We start from the raw sequence: 23,875 nt of genomic DNA, 5'->3' as shown, positions 1-23,875 counted from the left end.
CCATACCCCAAACTGACTCTGAGTCTGTCAATTCTCTATTATAAGGTAGACAGAATGTTTCATCATGAGACCTCCATAGAATGGTCATTGATCAGTGTTCCTAATTCTTTCAAAGTCGTTTGTTTTACACTTTTTACTATGTAAATTTTTCTCTTGATTTTGTGCATTTTGCTCTGCCTCAGTTCAAACAAGTCTTTCCAGGTTTCTCCAAAACCACCTTTATCATTTCTCACAGCAAAGTAGCATTCCATCACATTCAAGTAACATAATTTGTTCAGACATTACTTCCTTACTTCCCAATTCTTTGCCATCACATAAAGAGCTGCTATAAAAACTTTTGTACTTTCTTTGATCTCTTTGGAGGTATAGACCTAGTAGCTGTATTATTGGGTCAAAGGGTGTGCACAATTTAATAGCTTTTTCGGCATAGTTCCAAATTACTTTCGAATGGCTGGACCAATTCATACTTTTGTCAACAGGTCATTAAGGTACCTGTTTTCCTATAGTCCCTTGAGCATTTGTCATTTCCATCTCTCTCTCTCTCTCCCTCTCTCCCTCCCCCCCTCCCTGTCTCTGTCTCTCTCTGTCTCTCTCTCTCCCATCCAATTTTCAATTTTGCCAATCTGAGGAGATAGAACCAAGCTCCTTATTTTAAATGCACTATCTCAGAAGGGTGATACATTAGCTATTATTAGTCATAAACCTCTTGATGTGTATTAGTTTATTATCTGGTTTTCTGCCCTGCTAGCTGAGATCAAGGCCCGAAGAGAATGAGCATTGTGATTTGGGCAAGGGAAGAAGGAATGAAAGAGCAATTCATTCTTGTATAGTCAGCACTTAGCACCGTGACTCGCACATAGTAAGCACTTTATGCCTTCTCAGTGACTCAGAATTCTGGAGCTTTTAGAGTGGGTAGAGAGCTGAGTGGGCAGAGGGCACTGGGGAAAAAACAGTACTAAAAGGGAAAATTGGAGGGCACAGGAGGCAAATCTCATCTACTTTCTGTAATTTTGTTGCAGATTTGCCCTCATGGGACAAATCCAGGCAGTAACTTTTAAGCGCATAAAAAATGGGAAATCTTCAAGGGTGCTATTTCAGACCAGAATTACTAAAGGAAGAACATTTGTGTTTGAAATATGGAATAGTCATGAAATTTCTCCCCTGACTTCTTCATGCTGGCAGAGCACAGTGCAGAGACAGATATTAGTGGTCAAAAGTAAACATAAATGTTTTAAATCTTACCCTGACAAAACTGGCAGGAAACCAGCCCTCACCGTCCAAGATCCGTCCCCACCACCACTCTTTGTTGGTTGCATCCATCACTTCGATGACATCTCCAGCCTTGAACCCCAGTTCTTGATCATCCATGGTGACATGATCCCAGAGTGCCTCAGCATAGACCACACTGCCATCACTGATAAGCTGTGGACAGATTCAACAAGACATTGATAAGTAAAGATTTTTGTTGTTATTGTCATTCTCAGCTGTTTGTGGACTGTTGGCCAGGTGAACAATTATATTTCCTTCTTCCCTACAGATACCGGTTGCTATCTGAATATTTTTAACTCTTGTTTCTGGTCCTCAGTCTCTTACTGTAATGATATGCTGCTGGCTCCAGATCAAGGAACACTACGGTATGCCTAATAAGGACCTCCCAAGATATCTCTCTCTCTCTCTCTCTCTCTCTCTCTCTCTCTCTCTCTCTCTCTCTCTCTCTCTCTCTCTCTCTCTCTCTCTCTCTCTCTCTCTCCTCTCCCTCTCCCTCCCCCTCTTTTTCTCCCCCCCTTTTAGGGTAGGTTCGGCAGGGGCTGGAGACCCCATAAAAGATTCTTTATTGTCCTTTAATAAATAGATGGACTCCTATAGAGTAACAGTGAAGCTTTAATTTCTGATAAGTAAATATTCAACAGCAACAAATTTTGTAGCTATTAAGTGTAAGTCACTACTCACAACAACGTAGGGAGACAGACATATAAGACATGATTCCTATTTCTGAAGAATTTATAATACAGTCAGAGAAATGTAACATAAGGAAATGAAATAATCAGAAAATCACTAAGTCTTTAACTATAGTTTAGATATAAAGAGCTGTAAGATTTCAGAGAATCACAGATTTTGCAATGGAAGAAACCTCAGAAGTCTCCTAACTCCTTCATTTCACAAGTGAGGAATTGGGGGCCAATAGATGGTAAGTAATTTGCTCAAGATTATCCAACTACTAAATAACAAGGGTCTCTGAGAAGAGTTAGTTAAGGGGGGCTTCATGAATAAGGAAAGAATTAAAAAATGGGTAGGATTTAGATAGCTTGAGCAATTACCAAATAATGCTAACAGAACAAAAACTTTTCTTCATATATCATAGACATCTAAAGCACCCCCCAACCAGATCTTATCTTATTCAAGCTCATGAGCACAATATCACTGCTGGTCAGCAAAGAAACTTCTATCTACTCCATTTCTGACCTGGGACCCCTTCTCAGGCAACCTGGTAGCCACCGACTCCCAGTGGTTCACCATAGTTTTACTCGATTCAGAGCAGATAACTGATCAATTTTATTCTCACTGGAGCTTGGAACCCTCCAGCTCAACAGGCCAGATGATCCATCACTTTTATGAACTTTAGGATTTCAGTGAACCTCCATTCTTAGTAGGAATTATAGGGGCGGACAGGCACAATTATTACTATTATTGCTGTTAGTTATAATAAAAGGTCTTCAATGGTGTTGAGAAAGATTGCAATTCCCCCATAGCACCATCCACCATGATACTTGGATTCCCCAATGAGATACAGAAAAGGAGGATTAAATAGTCTTTTGGAAATGGAAAGGAACAGATTTACAAAGGTTTGGGAGAGCAGTACAATTATTTTTGAGAGAAGAACAAAGAACTGAACATGCAATTGATCTGCAACAAAAGTTTGTGCAAAACTTTTTTCATATATAACCAAGTAGTCAGGTAGGTTCAACAAAAACTCCCTCCATAAAAGCAAGAGTAAATTCTTTGAGCAGAGTAAATGTATGAAGATGAAATATACTCAGAAGACAGATATGAGCAGAGCAATAATAAAGATGGTGGCATGTAAGACTTTTCAATATGAATATTACTATTATTATTTTTTTAAATCCCTACCTTCCATCTTAGAATAAATATTACATATTGGTTCCAAGGCAGAAGAGCAGTAAGGATTTAGGCAATGGGGGTTACATGACTCACCCAGAGTCACACAGTTAGGAAGTGTCTGAGGTCAGAACAGGACCTCCCATTTCTAGATCTGGCTCTCAATCCATTGGACCACCTAGTTCCATGTTGGCAATCCTATGACATGCAGGCTGGAACATGCTGGAGGGGGCTGCTTCCCTCCCTCTCTCCACCACATCTGAGGACATTTCTCCTAATGGGAGTGCTTCCTCCCTCCCCTGCCTGGGGCAAGGAAGTGGGGCTCACATGCTGCATGAGGATTGCAGTTTGGGCATTTGGACTCTAAGATCTCTAAAAGGTTCACCATCACTGACGTAGTTGCTCCTCTCAAATAATTTCTAATAGCATGCAATACACTGCTCATTTGTCCTCTGTTGCTCTGTTTCATGTCTATTGTATCTTTTTTCTCATTAACAAAAATGTGGTTAATAATCCTATCTGAGGGCAGGAACTCCAGTTCCTCTATCTCTTCTCTTGCATTGTTAGTAACATTTTACAGTTAGTATTTAAAATGATCATGTTAATTGGATGGCTGGTTCTGGGCAACCACCTAACTGCCTATTAGGCAGAACAGTCTTGCCAGTGAGTTGGAATAGCTAATGTACCCAGAAAACATACCAATTTGGCACAAAATTTCTTGCTTAATCAGGAGTAGATTCAGGTCCATTTTTGTCCATTTTTGGTTTTAAATTACAATAGAAAAATTTTATTGATGGGAGCCTAGATTTCAGAGCAGAGGTAGCTAGGTGATACAGGTGGATGGAGTGCTAAACCTCAAGTCAAGAAGTCTCATCTTTCTGAGTTAAAATCTGGGAAGTCACTTGATCCTGTTTGCCTCAGTTTCTTTTTCTACAAAATGAGCTGGGGAAGGAAATAGAAGTCCACTTCAGTATCTTTGTAAAAAGAAAAAAAAAGCCCAATAGCCAAATTGGGTCAGAAAGTATCACACATGAGTGAAATGACTAACAATAACAATGCAAATTTCAGAGCTAAAAGGGATCTTTTTCTAGAGGTTCTTGACATGTTTTTAATGTCATGGGCCCTCCTGGCAGTTTTAAAATGTATAAAATATAAAGGATTGAGGAGGGAGTCAATTATATTGAAATGTAGTCTATCTATCTATCTATCTATCTATCTATCTATCTATCACATATTCACAGAATCTCTGATCTAGTTCCAATCCCACATTTTACATAAATGAAAACTGAGGCCCAGGAAGGTTAAATAACTGGTGTAATCACCAGCAGTAGTTTATTCCCTTGACATAGAGGATAAAAATCTAACTTTGAAGTCAGGGACTGGATAAAATAAAAATAAAAATAGCCCCTCTAACCCTATGGCAAGTTACAGAGGTGGCATGGTCTCTTTTCCTACCAGAGGCCAAAATTTAAGCCAAGTCTTGCTTCTTTCAATAAAGCCCTCCCCAACTATCTTTTTGATTACCTAGTCTCTGGCCTCTTTTAGCATTTATATTTTATACCAAATAATTGTTTTCAGTCCTTTTTCATTTCAGTCATTTCAGTCCTATCTGACTCTTTGTGATCTCATCTGGGGATATTCTTGCCAAAGTTCTTTGCCATTTCCTTCTTAAGTTCATTTTATAGCTAAGGAAACTGAGGTACACAGGGTTAAGTGACTTGTCCAGAATCACCCAGCTAGTATCTGAGGCTGGATTTGAACTCAGGTCTTCCTGACTCCAGGCTGGGCACTCTATCCACTGTATCACCTAGAACTTGATATTATATTTTTGTTCTAGATTTATTGTAAGTTTTCTAAATAGATGATAAGCTCCCTGAGGGCATAAATGTCTTTTCCTCTTGTATTCAGTGCTTGCAATGGTATCAAACAAATTATAAAAACTGAACAATCAACTAAGTGATATATATTTTTGCTCTGCCTGGGTAAACTCCTCTATTGTCTTCCAGAGCAATGGAAGAGTTGATCTTTTGAGGTCTCAGGCTCTTTTTTTAAAGCAGGTATACTAATACCTATGTTCTCCACCTCACAGGGGTGCCTTGAAGATCAAATGAGATAACGAATGTGAAAGCTTTGCCATCATCAGAATGTCAGACACTATTATGACCTAGGCTGGCATAACAGATGCAAAACTTCCACATGGCAGGGAGGTTCTTGCAGCAATCTCCTGCCGCTTTGAATGCCGGATTATCTGAATGAGGATTTTATGATCACCATTCTTCCTACCACTCACAAAGCATTTCAGGCCATTAGTTGTTGGTGTAGACGCAAGCTAGGTAACACAGCATCAAAGGCATCAAGCTACGTTAAGCACCACAGCACTAAAACCTTTTCCAGGAGGCTCTTCAAACGCAGACAGAAAGGAAACGGGGTAAGTATTATAATAAGATTTATAAGTGGAAGGGTTGGTGGTGATGGGGAAGTATGAGTCACAGGCGAAGAGGAATTCAGTTCTCAAGAGCAAGAACCACATTTTCTTCTGTGTCCCTCATAGCCAAAGAGAACTCAGTTTGCAATCCATTTTTACTAAAACTTTTTCTTAGCACAATCCCTGGAACTTAGTAGGTGGTTAATAAAGAACTGCTGAGTGGCTAATTGATAAAACAGGTGATTTCATAAGTACCTATGTAGTAGAATGTCAGCATAACAAAGTAGACCATCAGCAAATACTTATGCCTTGAGAGTTTCTAATTTTTCACTTGCAGGCATTTGGAGGGTTATTTTAGTTAAGGGAAAAGTGATCCAAAATAGAGTATTCACCTAAGAAGAGAGCCCAAACTCTGTAGCCGAATGGTTAGATAAGAGGGGAAATGATTAAGTGGTCTGAGTTATTAATGTGCTTAATATGCATTCGGAAAATCAAAAGCCAGGGAGAGGATATGAATTTCTTCAGCTTTCTAAAGGACTTAGAGAGCTAGAGTTTGGCATTGAACCAACTCTAATTCTTCATGAAATCTTCCTTTATCTTTTTTCCCCCAACTCAATCATTCAACCCAAACTGTTATCATTAAAATGACCAATCATCTTTTAACTGACAAATCTGATGTCCTTTTTTCATCCTTCTCTATCTACTGCATTTGAAACTCTGGAACTTCTTATTCCTCATAGTTATTCTCTCCTATCTAATATTTCTCCAATCTCTATCCCATCAGCCTTCTCACTCTGGAGATTCTCCACCTCTGTATCCTTTTCCTCCACTTGGTGAATTCCTGACTGGAACCAGCATTTAAGGAAAAACCCAGGATAGGCACACTTACTTTTTCTCCTGGCTCTGCTCCTGACTCTGTTTGGATATCTCCATCCTACTCCCTGCTTTTTCAGCTCCTTTTTATAACTTTTATGTGCTGTCTTTCATGAAAGTTCCTTGAGGACAGGAGCTATCTTTCTATTTTTGCTTATATTTATATTCTCAGGGCTATGTCCAGTGCTTAATACATACTCTATTTGTCAGCTAAGTAGTGTATTGTGGATAAAATCTGGAATCAGAAAGACCAGAAATGCCAGAAAGAACAGAGTTTGAATTTGACCATAGATACTAGCTGTGTGACCTTGGGTAAGTCACTTAACCCCTTTTGCCTCAGTTTCCTCATCTGCAAAATATGCTAAACCACTCTAGTATCTTTGCCAAGAAAATCCCAAATGGGGTCACAAAGAGTTGAACATGACAAAATGACTAAACAATGAAATATACTTAGCTTTCTTAAGATACTACTCTGTACTCTTTGTTCTACCTGTCTGACCACTCCTTCTCAGATTCCTTTGTGGGCTCATCCTATGAATCTTACTCCCTACTTGTGGGTGTTCTTCAAAGCTCTGTCCTGTAAATTATTTTCCCCTCCCTCCCTTCCTTCCTTCCTTCCTTCCTTCCTTCCTTCCTTCCTTCCTTCCTTCCTTCCTTCCTTCCTTCCTTCCTTCCTTCCTTCCTTCCTTCCTTCCTTCCTTCCTTCCATCCATCCATCCATCCATCCATCCATCCATCCATCCATCCATCCATCCATCCATCCATCCATCGTAAATGGCACTTGGAGGTGAGTGCCACAGTCCTTCCAGCCCTGAATTCTGTCTCTGATGGGTACACGGTTATTGTCCACCACGAGAGGGCAGCATAGTGTAGTGGAAAGAGCTGAAATTGGAGGCAAGAGACAGGTTTGGCTCCCAGCTCTCTCACTGAAGAGCTGTTCGGTCACTGGGAGCTAAACAGAGCGGAAAAGCCCCATATCTCTCTCTAGTTCCTCTCTGCCTTCTTTTACCTTTTCCATGGCTCTATCTTCTATTCCTTTTTTAAAAATCTTGGCTACTGAATTGTTTCCTACGCCTGAGAAGCTGAATCATCCCCAATCTCTTTCTATCCCCCTCTGATATTTGTAGAAAACTAAACAAGTTTTAATTGCAGCACTAAGATTGAAGATGAACATAAGGAAACCTTCCCCTTTGCTGCTTTCCCCCTTGCAGGCTCCGGTTGGCATGGAGTTGTCTGTTCTACTTCATAAATTCTCAAAGGAAAGAGATACCACAGCTTTCTCACAGTGGCTTATACAACTCTCTGAGCCTCAGTTTCCTCATCTGCAAAATGTGACAGTGGGGGGTATTACCAGCGCTAAACCCTGTGTAATTACTCTCTCTGAAGTTAATAACTGTTGTAATATTTAGCTGACAGAATTTCTGGTTGGAAAGAACTTCCGTAGAGGACTACTGATGTGAGTCATTATGACATCACCTCACAGGTTAAGGACAAATATTTGCCAATTTTTATCAACTTATTATGAATCTCATGAATATAAATTCATGAATTTATCCCAATTAAGTCTCAGATACTTATGGAATGTTCAAGATACTAGGGTTCTGCAAGGTTGAATAAGACAGCTGCTTCCCTCACAGAACTTTCCAATTTATGAAGGGAGAGAAGACGGTGAGAAGCTTGTGGACTGCTTGAGTGGAGGTTGGACTGGAAGACCTCTCATGTTCCTTCCAGTGCTAAGGTTCTATGAAAGTCACTTCTGCACAAAAAAACTAGAACACAAGAAAGAATGCTTATCCCTCTCTTATAGCATTTATCGCAAAGTACTAATGGGGCAAAGAGGAAGATTATTTTTGGCTAGAGAATCTGGGAAGACTTCATGTAGGTGGTGGTAATTGAGCTGGGCCTTTAGTGATAAAAAAGGATAAAAGGTGTTTAAAAAAGTAGATATGGGCTAAGCACTATTATTTGGCATAATGAGTTCTATAATCTATTCCCCTCTGAGTAAGTTTGTCTTTTTTTTCCCCCTTAAATATATCTCTTTCATGCCTCAAGTGGATGATATTAGAGGAGCTAGAGAACATTATAGAAAAATGCAAATTCCTCCAGAAGAGAGACTGTTCTTGTCTTTGAATCCCCAAGGGTCTACTAGCACAGCTCCCTGAAAATGGTAGACACAATACTTTTTTAAAAATTTAATTTGAATGCTATTTTCTTCTACCTCCATAATTGTCTCTATTTCAATTGTAATCCCTTCCTGCCTCGTGCCCTCCAGATTAAAGAGACCTAATCACCTTTTTTCCTAGTTGTCATGAATTCTTATTGCCATTTCAAACAGTTTAGATTTACTATTATTATCCAGTGAAGTTCCCGAGTCTTCCAAATGGCATGGTGCCTATGAATTCCAACCTCTGGTTCTAGAATTCCTGCAGAAGATTCAGGGGCAGAACCAATCATGTTCAGCCTTTTCACATATGAAAACAATTGAATGAAACATGGGGTCCGGGGTCAGGGACAGAAATGAATGAAGCAGGAAGATATTGAGGACTTCAGACCCTGTAGTTGCCTAAAGATCAATTTTTACCAAATGCTCTCCTTAGTGTCTTTGGAAAAAAGGACCAAGATGAGGCCAGCTACCTACCTCCTAATGGAGGGCTGATGGCTGCAAGATTTAGAATGAGACAAGAACTTCTGGATGTGGCCGATTTGGGAATCTGTTTTGTATCTTTCTTAGGAGAGTTTTATCTTTTTTCTTTTTTTGCTCAGTTGACAGGGAAAAGAAGAGGAAAATAAAACCTTTTTAATTTAAAACATTTAAAAAAGAATATAATAATGATGAAAAGGAAAGCTGTGACAGTGATGATCTGCCGTTGACCCTTTCTCTACCCTATTTCTTGGCAATTTCATTGCTTCCCAAGATTTCAATTATTATCTCTATCTTTATAGAAGCCTCCGAAATCTTTATCTTCAGTCTCAACTTGTCAGGGCTTCAGATCCATATTTATAATTCCTAGATAACTCCATTATCCCTGTGGCACCCCAAAGTCAATGTATCCAAAGAGAACATACTATCTTTCCCCCCAAACTAACTCTGCCTACTGATTTCAAGAAGGCTATCTGAAGGGGGCAGTTCAGATATGTATTAGCCGTGTGTCCCCGGGCAAGTCACTTAACCCTGGTTGCCTTGGTTTCCTCATCTGTCAAATGAGCTGGAGAGGAAAACGGCAAATCATTCCTGTATCTTTGTCAAGAAAACCCCAAACTGGGTCATGAAGAGTCAGAGATGACTGAAAAACCCCTGAATAACAACAATAGGACTACCGTTCCTCTAGCCTCCCAGGCTAGAAATTTCCATTTTTATCAATGACTCCTATTTCTCCTTTGCCTCCTTTATTCAATCAATTAATGTGAATTCTTACTTTCAAAATCTCTCCCTTCTATTCCCATGTCAACCTCTCTAGTACTAACGTGGGCCACTGATACAGCTTGCCCTTGCCACGACAATAATTCCCAATCTAATAATCCATCTCTCATTGCTCTGGCATTTGAGGGTCTCTATAAAATCACAACTTGCCTACCTTATTTCTCATTATATTGTATTCCACCGGAAGTATTCTGTATACTACTCAAAGGCCCTCAGATATGTTCTATGCTTTCTTGCCTTGAGGATTTTACTCATCTCATTCTTCATCAGCTTTCCTCATCTTTATATCTTTAAACATCTCATCTACTTTCAAGAACCAGGTCAGATGCTCTCCTCCAAAAAGCTTTCCTTGATGTTTGCAGTCAGAAATGATCGCTTTCTGACCTGGCATAAAAATTTATGTTATTTTTTTAAATGAAATCTTTTTTTTTCTAGATTATACATGTATTGTAAAACCATATTTCCATATTATTCCATTTTATACATTAATAATCTTATAAAACCCAAACCCTCAAATGTACCCCCCCCCCAAAACCAAGTGATAAATCACATACTTTAATCCACATTCCTTCTTTCTCTGGAGGTGGATAGTATTCTTTGTCGTAAGTCCGTCAGATTTGTCCTGAATCATTGTATTGCTGAGAGTCCCCAGGTCTGTCCACAAGGTGGCTGCTACTGCGTTATCCTATTTCTGTTTCTGCTTCATGTAGGTCTTCCCAGCTCTTTCGGAAACAATCCCGTCCATCGTTCCTTATAGCACAATGGTATCCCATCACCATCCTATACCACAGCATTCCCCAGTTGAGGGACATCCCTTCAGCTTCCAGTTCTTTGCCACCACAAAGAGAGAAGTGATACTATGTATGTACAAGTCGGTCCTTTCCACTTCTTAATGATCTCTTTGGGATACAGACCTAGTAGTGGTATTGCTGGATCTTTAGGGCCATTCGGGCATGATTCTGGAATAGTAGTTTTATACAAATCAAAAACTCTTACTTCCTGTCCTCGTGACAACTCTGAGACAGGAGGACGTGGGCTCGGCCCACGTGGGGAAACAGTCTTCCAGGGCCACCCAGCTAGCTAGGCCTGGCGCTCTCTCCACTGAGCCACCTACCTGCCCTTGCAGGGAACTTCTTACTGGTTCAAACACTTTTTGCATTGACAGCCCGGTCCAGTAGGGACAGACCTCAATGCTCTGGGTCACTTTTTAAGATGGTAAATTGTAGAGAAGGTGCCAATCTGCATGGAAGCAGAAGTTTCCTGACCTGGAAGTTGCCAATCAAAGGGTCCGTCTCTCTTCTATGCAATTCATAGTATAATGCATCTAGTTATACGTGTGTCTCACCCCTGCTACATTATACACTCGATGGGAGGAGAGGCACCCCTGTGCTTTGTCTCTGGTAAGTGACTGTGGAATAAATAGAGGATGATGATGATAGCCTAGTGGAAAGGGCTGTGGGACGTGGGCTCTACTACTGTGTTACCTTGGACAAGTGATTTTATCTCTTTAGGCCTCCACAGGCTCATCTATTCATCCTATTAGGCATTAATTAATGATTAAAATGCATGTACTTCACTTTCAATTATCTGCATCAATTGGTAATCCAAGGAAGCAGGGTAGAATAATTAGAAAACATTGAAAATGTAACCTGTGAATGGGTTGCACTCACTTTTTTTTCAGGAACAGACTATTTCACCCCGATGAAAATAAAGAAGTGTCTATAAACAATTGTTGCATTCATTTTTTAACAACCCTTACCTTCCGTCTTAGAATCAACACTGTGTATTGGCTCCAAGTCAGAAGAATGGTCAGGGCTAGGCAATGGGGGTCAAGTGACTTGCCCAGGGTCACACAGCTGGGAAGTGTCTGAGGCCAGATTTGAGCTAGGACCTCCCATCTCTGGCCTGACTCTCAATTCACTGAGCTCCCCAGCTGCCCCCTGCACTCATTTTTAAAGCAATAGATTCAACCCAATTATTGACTGTTTAGTACCTCAACACCTCAAGGGGTGGCAATTTCACCACTGATATGGATCATAACCCTCTGTAACTGTGGATGGCCCTCAAGAGCTGCTGCCCCGATTCCCAGATATATACAAACCAGATAGAAGATAATTTATTTTGGGGGTGGGGAGGGAGTCCTAGCATTGAGGGGAAAGAAGGGTGGGCTAAGAAGGTTCTGGAAAAGCTTCCTATAGAAGGCAACGCCTAAGGGGCAGCTAAGAGACTCAGTGGATCAAGAGGTGATTCAGAGCATCCCTTGGCCCATACGTGTCCTCTTCTCCCTCTATGCTGCCTCACTTGGGCATCTCGACAGCTTCCGTCTCTATGCGGACGCTTCCCTTCCCTGCCCAGGCTCTGCTTACATTTCAGCTCCCTTTCAGACCCTGGGAATGGCCAAGTTTGGAAGACTACAGGGCCAACATGCAGGCTTCCTGGTGGCTCCTCAAGTGGCCTTCGTACTGTGCCACTAGCTGGAGCTCTCTGGGGGGCCTTTGGTGGCTGTTCTGCCTGCCCCCGTACTGCTCTCGAAGGGGGACACCATTTCTGAGACCTGCTGCTGGCAATAACCCATATCTTAATAGTATTTACTTTCAGGTTTGCAAAGGGCTTCATCATTCTCTCACTGGATCCTCGGGCAGTCTGAACCCCAACCCCCTCCACACCATCTTTCACCCTGATGGAAGGAATAGGAGCCCCTGGCTGAGCTGCCCAGATGTCGGCGAGAGTTCCCGGGGAAGAGAGGGAGCAATAATGTCGTTTACGTTGAATTTGCAGCAGCGACAAAATCCGATGACTTCTTATGCCTTCAGTCTCCTGGGGAAGCTCCCACAGGGCAGAACCACGAAGGGCGAGCACCTCCGGGGTCTGAGGGGCAATCGGCACGCTCCACCCTCCTTTCCCTGCCTTCGTCTCTCCAGTTTGTCATTTTGGCTCTCTCTCTCTATCCCTCGGTCTCGGCCTCTTTCCCTGCTTGCTCGCCTCCTCCTCTCTATTTTCTCCTGCCAGACTTGGCTTCGATTCTCCCTTCTTTCATTACCCGGGTCTCTTCTCCCCGAAGTCCAACTCAGTAGACTCTGCCAGGATGCTGCGGGCATCGCGGACGGCTGGGGAGCCAAGTCCAGGGAGATGAACAATAAATACGATGGGGATGGAATACGGCGCTCTAAGAGAAAGGGCAAGCAGGTGCATTTAAAAAATGGGGAGGGCCTCAGGAAAGCTCGAAGAGCACCCCAAGAGGGACCCAGAGAACATTCTATCCAGCAACCGAAGATTGCTTGAAGAATGACTTCAGGGAGAGCTGATGAATACAAACAAGAACTAGCCTTAGATTGACGTACAGCTTCATGGGACAGAGGGAAGGAGAACTGGGAACTTTAACATAACAAATAAATAAATGTGGTGTTAAGAAAACAGTACTGGCGGGCATTTCAGTCGCCCCAAAGGGTTTGCAAAGCCCTCTCTCTTATCTCACTTGAATCTCACCGCCTAGGAAGTGAAAGAGCAGGTTTGATAGCCTGCTTTATTGATAAGTAGATTGAAACCCAGATAAATGAATACGGACTCCTGAAAACACCTCTACATATAGAAGCAGAGGACCTGGGCTTGAATCTTAACCCAATTACTTAACATGTATTTATTTAAAAGCCCTTACCTGCCATCTTAGAATCAATACTGTATATGAGTACCAAGGCAGAAGAGTCTAGAAGGGCCAGGCAATGGGGGTTAAGGGACTTGCCCAGGGTCACATTTGAACCCAGGATCTCCCATCTCTAGGCCTAACTCTCAATTCATGGAGCCGGTTAGCTGTCCTCAAATTGTATTTATTAAGCAACTACTGCATACAGGACATGGTGCTAGGTCCCAGGGATTCAAATATAAAATTGAAACCTTTTTGGGCCTCAAGGGGCTTTACAGGAAACCACAAAAATATATGCAAAACAAATACAAGATAATTTTTTGGGGAAGCCCTTGTAGGGAAAGAGGGGTCGGATAGGAAGAGAGGAAGATTGTGGAAAGGCTTCATAGACATGGCAATGCTTAGGGGGCAGCTGGAAGGTCCTGGGTTTATATCTGACCTCAGACACTTCCCAGCTGTGTGACCCTGGGCAAGTCACTTAACCCCCATTACCTAACTTTACCACTCTTCTGCCTTGGAGCCAATACACAGCATTGATTCAAGATGGAAGGTCAGAGTTAAAAAAAAGGCAATGCCTGAGCTGAGCTTTGAAAAAAATTAGGGCTACCAAGAGGCAGAGTTGAGAATGGAGAGAGGCATTCCAGGCCCCACAACAGCTTGTATAAAAAGGACAGAGATGGCATGAGATGGAAGACTGATTTTAAGTGCTGTTCGCCGACAGCAGATGTGTCATTCGGCCCTTGCAGGCCTCCGTTTGCTCCTCTATAAAGTGATACTGGAATGGATGACCTCTGAGGATCCCCAGTCCTGGTCTTTGTCGCTTCCTTGTCTGTGACCCTCCCTCCCTTTCCAGGTTGTGGGCAGCAGCAGTCAGTAACCCAACGAGTGTGGGCTGAATAGTATTCCCAATTTCTTTCCAAAAAGCAGGGTGGTTAGAGAGCGAGGCCAGGGCTAAAGCTGGCACCAGAATTGGGGGGGATGCCCTGATCTGCAACTTTGTAGCCATGAGACCTTACACAAAGCACTGAACATCTCTGCACACACACACACACACACACACAGACACACACACAGACACAGATACACAGACACACACACAGACACACACACAGACACAGATACACAGACACACACACAGACACACACAGACAGACACACACAGACACACACAGACACACAGACACACACAGATAGACAGACACACACACAGATACACACAGACACACACACACACACACACCCAGACACACAGACACACAGACAGACACACACACAGACACAGATACACAGACACACACACAGACACACACACAGACACAGATACACAGACACACAGACAGACACACACAGACACACACAGACACACAGACACACACAGACAGACAGACACACACAGATACACACAGACACACACAGACACACACAGACACAGATACACAGACACACAGACAGACACACACACAGACACACACACAGACACAGTTACACAGACACACAGACACACACAGACACACACAGACACACACAGACACACACAGACACAGACACACAGACAGACACACACAGACACAGATACACAGACACACACACAGACAGACAGACACACACACAGACACAGATACACACACAGACAGACACACAGACACACACACACAGACACACAGACACACACACCCAGACACACACACACCCAGACACACACCCAGACACACACACATAGACGCTCTCCACACTTGCACACAGGAGATACTTAATCATCGTTTATGCGCTTGAAACAAAAGGTACATATAAAGTTCTAGTAGATGAAAAACCCCAAACTTTTATTTTCTGTCTTAGAAGAATTGATGCTAAGGTGCAAATCCTTCTAAGATTTTGGCCCCTAAGGATTTACATATAAAACTTGAGGTGGGACATATGTGTTCATGTATATATGTATGTGTGTCTATGTAATATACGTGTATACCTTCCGCATAGATACACACAGCTCCCCACATATGCCCATGTATGTACATATATACATACAGGAGATAATAATATAAAATATAATATATGTTACACACTAATCTATTAAAAAACATCAATTTTTTATGCCTCAAGTGGATGATTAGAGGAGCTAGAGAACATTATAGAAAAATGTAGATTCCTCCAGAAGAGAGACTGTTCCTGTCTTTGAATCCCCAAGGGTCTGCTAGCACAGCTCCCTGAAAATAGGTAAAATATAAAATACTAACCAAAAAATAAGTTATATAAATTAGCATATGCTATATACTAATATATACATAAAATAAATAATAATATAAATGAGCATGCTATATATCAATATATAAAATAAATAAAAAATTACTATATGTTGCACATGAATATATAAAACAATAATATAAATTAGTATATGTAACATACTAATTATAAAATAAATTATATAAATTAGCATATGCTATGTAATTATATGCATAAAATAATAATATAAATATGTTATATACTAATATATAATAAATGATCATGTAAATGAGTATATGTTAAGTGCCAAATGAGTGGTGCTAACAGGCAGTACTATGGAAATTCAGAGGAGGAGGGATAACTGGTCTGGGAGAAGTTAAGGCAAGGCCTCATGGAGGGGGTAAAATGTGAAGGATGAAAATCTGGCTAGAGATAATGATATGAACAGAGATGTTGAGCTAGGAATGGGCAGCTGTGAATTACCCATTTTCAAAGGCTCATGCACAATAAAATATACTCAGCATTAAAGCTAGAATGAGCATAACAATATTTCTTTATGATAGAGAAGCTACTTGAGGGTCCTGCAGTGCCTCAGGGTCATGCCTATGAGCATAAATAATGGGCAGTAGAGGCTGACTTAGCTAGAACTCAACTCTCCAGAGCTTTTAACAGCAATTTTTGCCCTTCAGTTTGATTTTTAGGAGAATGAAGCAAATACAAAGAGAACAAGTTGTGATAATGGATTTCTTTAAAACTCTGACAGGCTTCTAGAATGGCAAAAAATAGAAAAAAAAGGACAAATTTCAATGTTGGCAGGGCTGTGTTGAAACAGGCTCTCTTATATTGCAGATTGTTGCAAATATTTTGGAGAGAAATATGGAAATATGAAATGAAAGTCACTGCAAAAATCACAAAATTAATACTTTCTGACCCAAAGATCTTATTTTTGGACCTCTATAACAAAAATATTGAAAAAAGAAAAAAAGACCTAACTACAAATTTATTTGTAGCTGCTCTATTGATAATAGCAAAAAACTGGAAATGGTCCATTTGTCCAATGATTGAAGAATGGATGGATAAATTATGGTATGTCAACATAAGGGCCCATTATGGTGCTTTTAAAAAAACTAAGTATGAAACACAAGAAAATATAGAAAGATATTTCTGTGAGATGCAATACAAGATTAGTAGAACTAGAATAGGAAAAAAAATAAAGTGAATTGCTAAAGGCTTTATGTCGAAGCTCCTTGTTTTATATGCCTATTCAACAGACAATACTATTGAGGTGAAAAATTAGCTTCAGGGGGATGACAGCAAGTAGACCTCTAGAGAAGAATAAAGAATTGGATAGGTCTGACTCTGGAAAGTGGTTTAAAGGTCAAAGGACTCGAGAAGTTTAACCTGATGGATAGCAGAAGGACTTCCCAGATCTAGACTTTTACATGATATATGGCAGATATGTGGCACAGGGTGGAGTCAGAAAACCTGGAGTTCAAATGTGGCCTCAGAAACTTACTAGCTGAGTGACCCTGGACAAGTCATTTGTCCTTTGTCTCTGATTCTTCAACTATAAAATGGAGATAACAACAGTACCTACCTTCTGGGGTTGTATGAGAAATGAGAAAATATTTGTAAGATGCTTAGCACAGTGCCTGGCACAAAGTGGGTGTTTTAATAAATGTTTGCTCCCTTCACTTTCCTTCTTCCCTTTTCCCACACATTTCAGGCTTGGAAATTGGACTTCAGAAACTATGAAGAGAAGCTATGGCCAAACAACTGATAGGATCATAAGGCCAGAAGGGCCTTAGAGGTGCTCTAATCCAACCCCTTCGTTTTATAGATGAAGAAATGGAAATGCCGAGGATTGAGGTCATTCCCCCAAAGTAATGGTAAAGTCAGAGTTTCGAATCTTGGTCTTTTGCCTGAGAATCCAATGTTCTTTACCTTTGCCACACTTGACACGGAACCAAAACTGCACTAATTATCAGACGGAGAACAAGAATTAATCTCAGGAGGGGGCTAAGGAGAGGAAGTAAAAATTGTAGTTGATATAGACAGTTACTACGTCTCGATGAGCTCCATGAAGCAGGAAAGTGAATCAGACGTTTTTGGAAAAGGTTTTCTAATAAAGGATGAAAAAGAAATGGATTATCCATTAGTCATCAAGAAATACATTTCCTCAAAATAACGCATTCTTCAAGAAAGGTGGATGAACAAAGTATGAAAGCATCATTCTAGAATCCCGGGACACTCCATCTCCTGACTCAGCATTTTGGCTTGGGGAAAATAGAAGGAAATTAACATGTATGCAGTATTGCCCATTATGTGCCAGGCACTGAGCTAACATTTATTACAAATATGATCTCATTCGATGTTCACAACAACCCTGGGAGATAGGTGCTATTATTCTTATTCTCATTTTATAGTTGAGGAAACTAAGGCAAATAGAGATGAAGAAACTTTGTTTCTGAGGCTAGTTTTGAACTAGGGTCTTCCTAACTCCAGACCTAACTCTCTATCCAATGTGCCACCAGCTGCTTAGAACTCTCTCTTTCTCCATCTCCATTTTCCTGACTTCTCTGGCTTTCTCCTAGTCCCAGCTAGTCAAAGACTCTGGGAGACTGTAGGATAGAGCATGGGAAATAGGATTTATTACTGAAAGGGACCTTGGAGATGAACTAAATCCAGCCTTTTTTCTCTCCAAATGAGGCCCATGAGGCCCAAAGAGAGGAAGTGACTTGCTCTGGGTCATCCCAGTGACACCAGAATAGAGATTCCAGTGGAGGTCTTCTGAAATCAAATTCATTGCCCTTCTCGTGCTATCTAATGTGTGTCCCAGTCTTTGACTTTGGATTCTCAGTCACAGGCTTCTTTCTGACGACCTCTCAAGTGGGTATTGAGAAAATGAACCGGACTATTAAAAAAACAACAACAAACCACTACTGGGTATAACAATTTCTTTTCTTTTTTTTTTTAAACCCTTACCTTCTGTCTTGGAGTCAATACTGTGTATTGGCTCCAAGGCAGAAAAGTGGTAAGGACTTTTTTAACTAATGGGGGTTAAGTGACCTGCCCAGGGTCACCCAGCTAGGAAGTGTCTAAGGCCAGATTTGAACCTAGGACCTCCCATCTCTAGGTCTGACTCTCAATCCACTGAGCCACCCAGCTGCCCCCTGGGTATAATAATTTCTAAATATCAGTGATTTTTAGAAAATCTGATCCTGAATCTGGACCAAACAGACCCATGAAACAAGGAAGATGGACAGAGTATTTGTAGAAAGAGATGTTCCAATTTTCTAGCATGAATGAAGCTGGGAATACCCATTGCCATTTCATAAGGAAGGGCTCATTACATAGTAAGTATTGCCTAGCCCTCTTTGTTTCAGTAATACAGATGGAGAAAGGGAGTGTGCTATAGTGAAAAGAGCACTAGAATAAGAGCTCAGACACCACTCTTGTCACTGCTGTGTAACACTCATCGAGGGATGAGTTCTGGACGGCAGGTTTCTTATCTTTCAAATGGGCACCATAATACTTTGCCTGCCTACCCTGGAGAGTCAGGATTTCTAGGTCAACAGATAGGAAAGAGCTTTAGAAAGTAAATTATGACAACAGCAATCATTAAGTGGCTTGCCAGTGAAGGATGCAACAACGATAGACATTCCCTCTCCACTGCCTTTGCCAGTGTTAAGAAGCCAAAACGATGGCCTTGGCCATGGGTGTATTCCACTTTGCCAAAGTGAAAATGTTGGAAAGCTGCTCACCCATAAGTAACCCTGAAAAAATGCTGAGACTCTGTTTCATAGGGGAAAGATAACTGCCAAACCAGGAACACTTCAGAGGAGCAGGTAGGGCAGGGGAAGAGAGAAGAGCATAGGGATCTCCTGGTCACTGAGACTTGTCTTCAATAATGGGAGCTCTAGCGTAGGGCTTCCATCCTTGGCTTCATGGCTCCAATGATGCTTCCTTCTAGAGAGTCTATGCAATTCCACCACTCTTGCAAACGTAGAGGTAATTTTAGATGACCACTCCTTTGTCTGCTGGGTAACCATGCCAGATGACCATTTTACAGCTCAAGATTTCTTGGCAGGCATTTCTTATTGAGGATTTTGAGTGTTATATTCTAAGAAGAGGCATGCAGGAGCCTGATGCTTTAACTCTACCACCTACTCTTTTTATTATTATTTAAAAAAAAACCCTTACGTTCCATTTTAGAATCAATACTATCTACTGGTTCCAAGGCAGAAGAGTGGTAAGGTCTAGGCAGTGGGTGTTAAGTGACTTGCCCAGGGTCACACAGCTAGGAAGTGTCTGAGGCCAAATCTGAGTCCAGGTTTCCCATCTCTGAGCCTGGCTCTCAACCCACTGAGCCACCTGGCTGCTTCCTTATGCCACCTACTTTTGATTATTCCCTAGGAACAAAGTCTATCCACCCCCATACTTAAGTGGTTCCTTAAGCCTCCTGCTTCTGCTTTTCTACTGGCTGGCCCTTATGCCTAGAATCTCACTTTCCTCATCTCTGCCTCCTAATTTCCCTGGCTTCTTTCAGGTTCTAGCTAAAATCCCACCTTCTACATGAAGTCTTTTCCATTCGTCCTCATTACTAGACCTTTATCTCTGTGGATTATCTCCAATGTATTCTGTATATTTCCCTGTATACATTTGTTTGAATGTTGACTCTCCCATTAGATTGACCTCCCTGAGAACTGGGCCTGTTTGTGTGTGTGTATATGTGCCTATTTTTTACCCTAGCACTTATTAGCCCAATGTCTGACACATAGCAGGCACCTAAGAAACACTTGTTGTCTTGACTTGTTGACTGTACCCCGAAGATTTCCTTACCCACTTAAGGTACAAATGCTACTCTTTCTTGGCATGAAATTCCAGGAAAACACTGGAATTTCACTCTTAGGAATTAGACAAGAATAGAGGAAAATGAATAACACAAGACTTTCAGAGGCAGAAGACATAAAGGCCTCTGGGAAGAAGTTCTAAAAGAGGCTATAAGGTAAATGTAGGATGCCCTAAGCTCTCAGGGAAAAATGTGTGAGTGAGAAAGGCAAGCACCATCATCAACCAGGGTTCACTTAGAAAGCACTCAGGTGAGGAACAAGAGCAATGTATCTTAAAATTGTGCCACTCAATATGTAAGTTATCTTGTCATTAAAAGATTTTGATGTGGTATTAATTTATCAGGTCCATATTTTTGTATTTTCTTTTAATTGACTTCCAGTTACTTTGTAAAGTTCTTTTTATCCAAACTTGTCTTAAGTAAATACTGGAATTTAGGGGCTTATCTATATCTGAGTTTAGGAAACTAGGAGAAATCAAGAATATTCTTTGAGTGCAGACTTGGTGGTATAAATTATGATAGTGGCAGGGCTTTGTCTGGATAGATTTGGGATGCAGGGCTATTATAGGTAAAAGAGTGATGTTTTCAGCTACAACTATTGTGCTCTGTGTGTGTGTGTGTGTGTAAGTTTGTCAGGATAGAAGATTTTACATTGAATTTAACACAACAAACAGTTATTGGGCATCTATTGTATGCAATATAAGGTACTAGGAAAGAGCCAAAGTTTTGGGTTTTTAAAAGTTTTTTTTTTATTATTATGGACTTGACAAATAATGTTGTGCCCTTCTATCCTGGGTCTTTCCCCACTTTACAACAGTAGGGCATTTGGGGGAGATGGGGAAGAGGTTGAGATGGAGAAAAAAGGGATAACTCTAAGGTACCAAGCACCAGATAAGCAGGATGAGCCAAAGAACAACTCAGGCCATTTATGTCTACTTATTTGTACTCCCAAAACATGACATCTGATTTTTTTTATCTCTTCTTTATGTTGTTTTCTCTTTCAGATACATCTTCCTCCCTCTTCTCTGGCTATCCAATTTGCAATTTAATTAAGAACTATTTTCTGCACAAAGTTTTCCCATGAATACCCAGCGAATGGTGTTCTCTGTTCCCTGGACTCTTTAAAAACTATTGTCTGTATTATTCCACTAGCTGTCAGTGATACTGTTATAATCTGGGAAAACCCCTCTTTTTCTGACCTGGTCAAGTTGTCTGTCTCTTAGTTATGTCTCTTCTCTTGCCTAGCCTATTTTTTTGGAACTTTCTCTCTCTAGATTCCATTCTATGGAAGCTTCTAAGGTTAAAAATTCCACTTTCCTAACTGATTGATGTCTCCCCTATCTGTGACTTGAGGGGTGGGAAACAACCAGGCTGAACTGGGTAGAATCCCTCCCCAGCCTTCGCTTGCCACTTCTTAACCTGCCTGAGCTGAGACATGAGATGGCCGAGCCCAAGAACCCTAGTAGGAGAGTGGGATAACCTCTATCCTAATCCAAGGAGTAGTTTCTTGCTTGACAGAACTGTGACCTCCCACTCCCCTCCCTGTCTTCCCATCCTAGCCTGAAGAGCATTGTCTGAGGCTCCCTGGTTTTCTTCCTCTCATGTCCCACTTTGGAGGTGTCCATTCCAGCCCTGATGTGTGGAAACTGGTGACTGCCCTAATTTAGAGGTGTCAGTCCTGGCCCTAGTGTGGTGTGTGGTGGGAAGGAATAAGTGACACAAGTGTCATTCCATGTTTGTCCCTTGGGTGTCTAGCTAAGCCACATGGCCTTTCCTATGGGGTCTTCCCTTAAATATATATATATAAGGGTCTAGTTGTTTGCATCATTGACTGGTTCCTCTAATTCTTCTATGAAAACTCCTTTTTTTGTCTCCAACAGAAAATCCTGACACATACACCACCTTGTATTTTTCATGTGTGTGTGTATTCTCTCCCTAAACTGCAAGCTCTTTTGAGGGAAAGGACCCTGTTTAGTGTCCTTTTTTTTTTGTACCAACCTGTGACTTCATCAAGGTGAGGAACATCCAGTATAGAAACTCTTTTTATAGAGGTGGGTCAAAGAGGTAAGTGTTCAGATCACTGCCGATGGAGTTAGAGGACCTGGACCCAAATTCCACCACTGACGTTTGTTTATTGCCTGCGTATCCGTGGGCCGCAGTTTCCTTGCTTATAAAATGAGGGGATTGTATTCGATGGCCTTGGAGGCCTCTCCAGCTCTAGAATTATGATCAATGGTGCAGATGATCAATTATTTTGTAACCTACTTAGTGAATTCCCCAGGCACTGAGAAGATACATGATTTGATTCTGCTGACACAGCTAGTATGTATCGGAGGTTGGGCCTGAATTCCAAGCCTTCTCGACTCCAAGGGCTGTCCCCTGTCCACTAGACTAGGCTTCCTCTCTGATATATGTCAGATAAGTAGACTGACTTTGTAGGTAGCTGTCTGAATCTTTTTGTTGTTCCCACATGTAGAAGCCACCCTGAAAGTCTTCTTTTACAGTGAATTTTTACTAAGGATGGAGGAAATGGAAGTAGAGAGGGAATTAGTCCTTTTCACATAAGAAACATAAGATGCTCCCTGATGGAGAAAGGCTGCAGCCAATGATATCTGCCCTTGCTTGAATGAAGTGCCAAAAACATTCTTGGCAGCCCCTGGGGTCTAACTCTATGGCCATGCCAAGAAAAGCCCGGTACTCTTCCTATTCTCTACTTACAGAATAATATAGTGCCTGGACAGACATAGGCAAGCTCCAGTGGGCACGAGAACATCATCCCATCGTTCACCCTCTGAGACGAAAGGTAAACTCTTCAGGGAAAAATTCCAGGACCCACATTCCACGTTGATGGTTTAATGGTACAACAGAGAGTCAGTGTGGCAATAATGGGAAAGGCCACTGGGCTCGTATCCAAGACAGACTGGCATATGAATGCTTTTTCTCTTAGCAGGGACAATTTGGCCCTGAGGGTTAGCCTCTTCCTCTGTAAAATGCAGATACCCTCACTATATCTCCCTGGGCAGGATTATTGTGAAGAAGGAACTCTGCTTGCCTTATTGGGCTACCCAAACAACATGGATTAGGCTTTATGGTGGGATCCGAGGGATCAGAGTTAGCCCTTGGAAAAAGCTGCAATTATTGAACTGAAATCTCTGTGCCATCTCACATCTCTTCCTCTGGGCTTCTTGGGAACCCACTGCTGCCATGTTTCTTAGCTTTCGTCCTGGCAACAAGAGAAACACATTCGTCCTTGATGTCTTAAGGACTTAACATGCTCTTTAGATTTAACGTGCTCCTAGTCCCAAAAGCATTGTCATTCTAAGACAGGAA

General features: G+C 41.4%; 1 protein-coding gene and 1 long non-coding RNA gene across 14 annotated transcripts in view; one reads left to right on the top strand and one right to left on the bottom strand.

Annotated features, from left to right (window-relative positions):
- The window catches only part of ARHGEF4 (Rho guanine nucleotide exchange factor 4), a 518,865-nt gene that overhangs the window by 18,423 nt on the left and 476,567 nt on the right, over nt 1-23,875 (bottom strand). For 12 of the 13 annotated variants that reach the window (XM_056793688.1, XM_056793685.1, XM_016433561.2 and 9 more), the window contains one exon: nt 1,243-1,422. In XM_056793688.1, the coding sequence (XP_056649666.1) occupies nt 1,243-1,422 (180 nt within the window). Of the gene's footprint in view, nt 1-1,242; nt 1,423-8,706; nt 8,813-23,875 lie in introns of those variants that run through there. The other variant, XM_056793691.1, reaches the window with a different exon arrangement.
- LOC103098966 (uncharacterized) lies at nt 1,319-11,992 on the top strand. The gene is made up of 4 exons (XR_001629857.2): nt 1,319-1,452; nt 1,538-1,634; nt 5,207-5,545; nt 7,627-11,992. It is a non-coding gene; the product is annotated as an uncharacterized LOC103098966 (long non-coding RNA).

The sequence above is a fragment of the Monodelphis domestica genome, chromosome 4, assembly GCF_027887165.1.
Source record: "Monodelphis domestica isolate mMonDom1 chromosome 4, mMonDom1.pri, whole genome shotgun sequence".
Classification (NCBI taxonomy): Eukaryota; Metazoa; Chordata; class Mammalia; order Didelphimorphia; family Didelphidae; genus Monodelphis; species Monodelphis domestica.
Note: the sequence above shows the minus strand (reverse complement) of the source record. Positions and strands in the feature narration are given on the sequence as shown.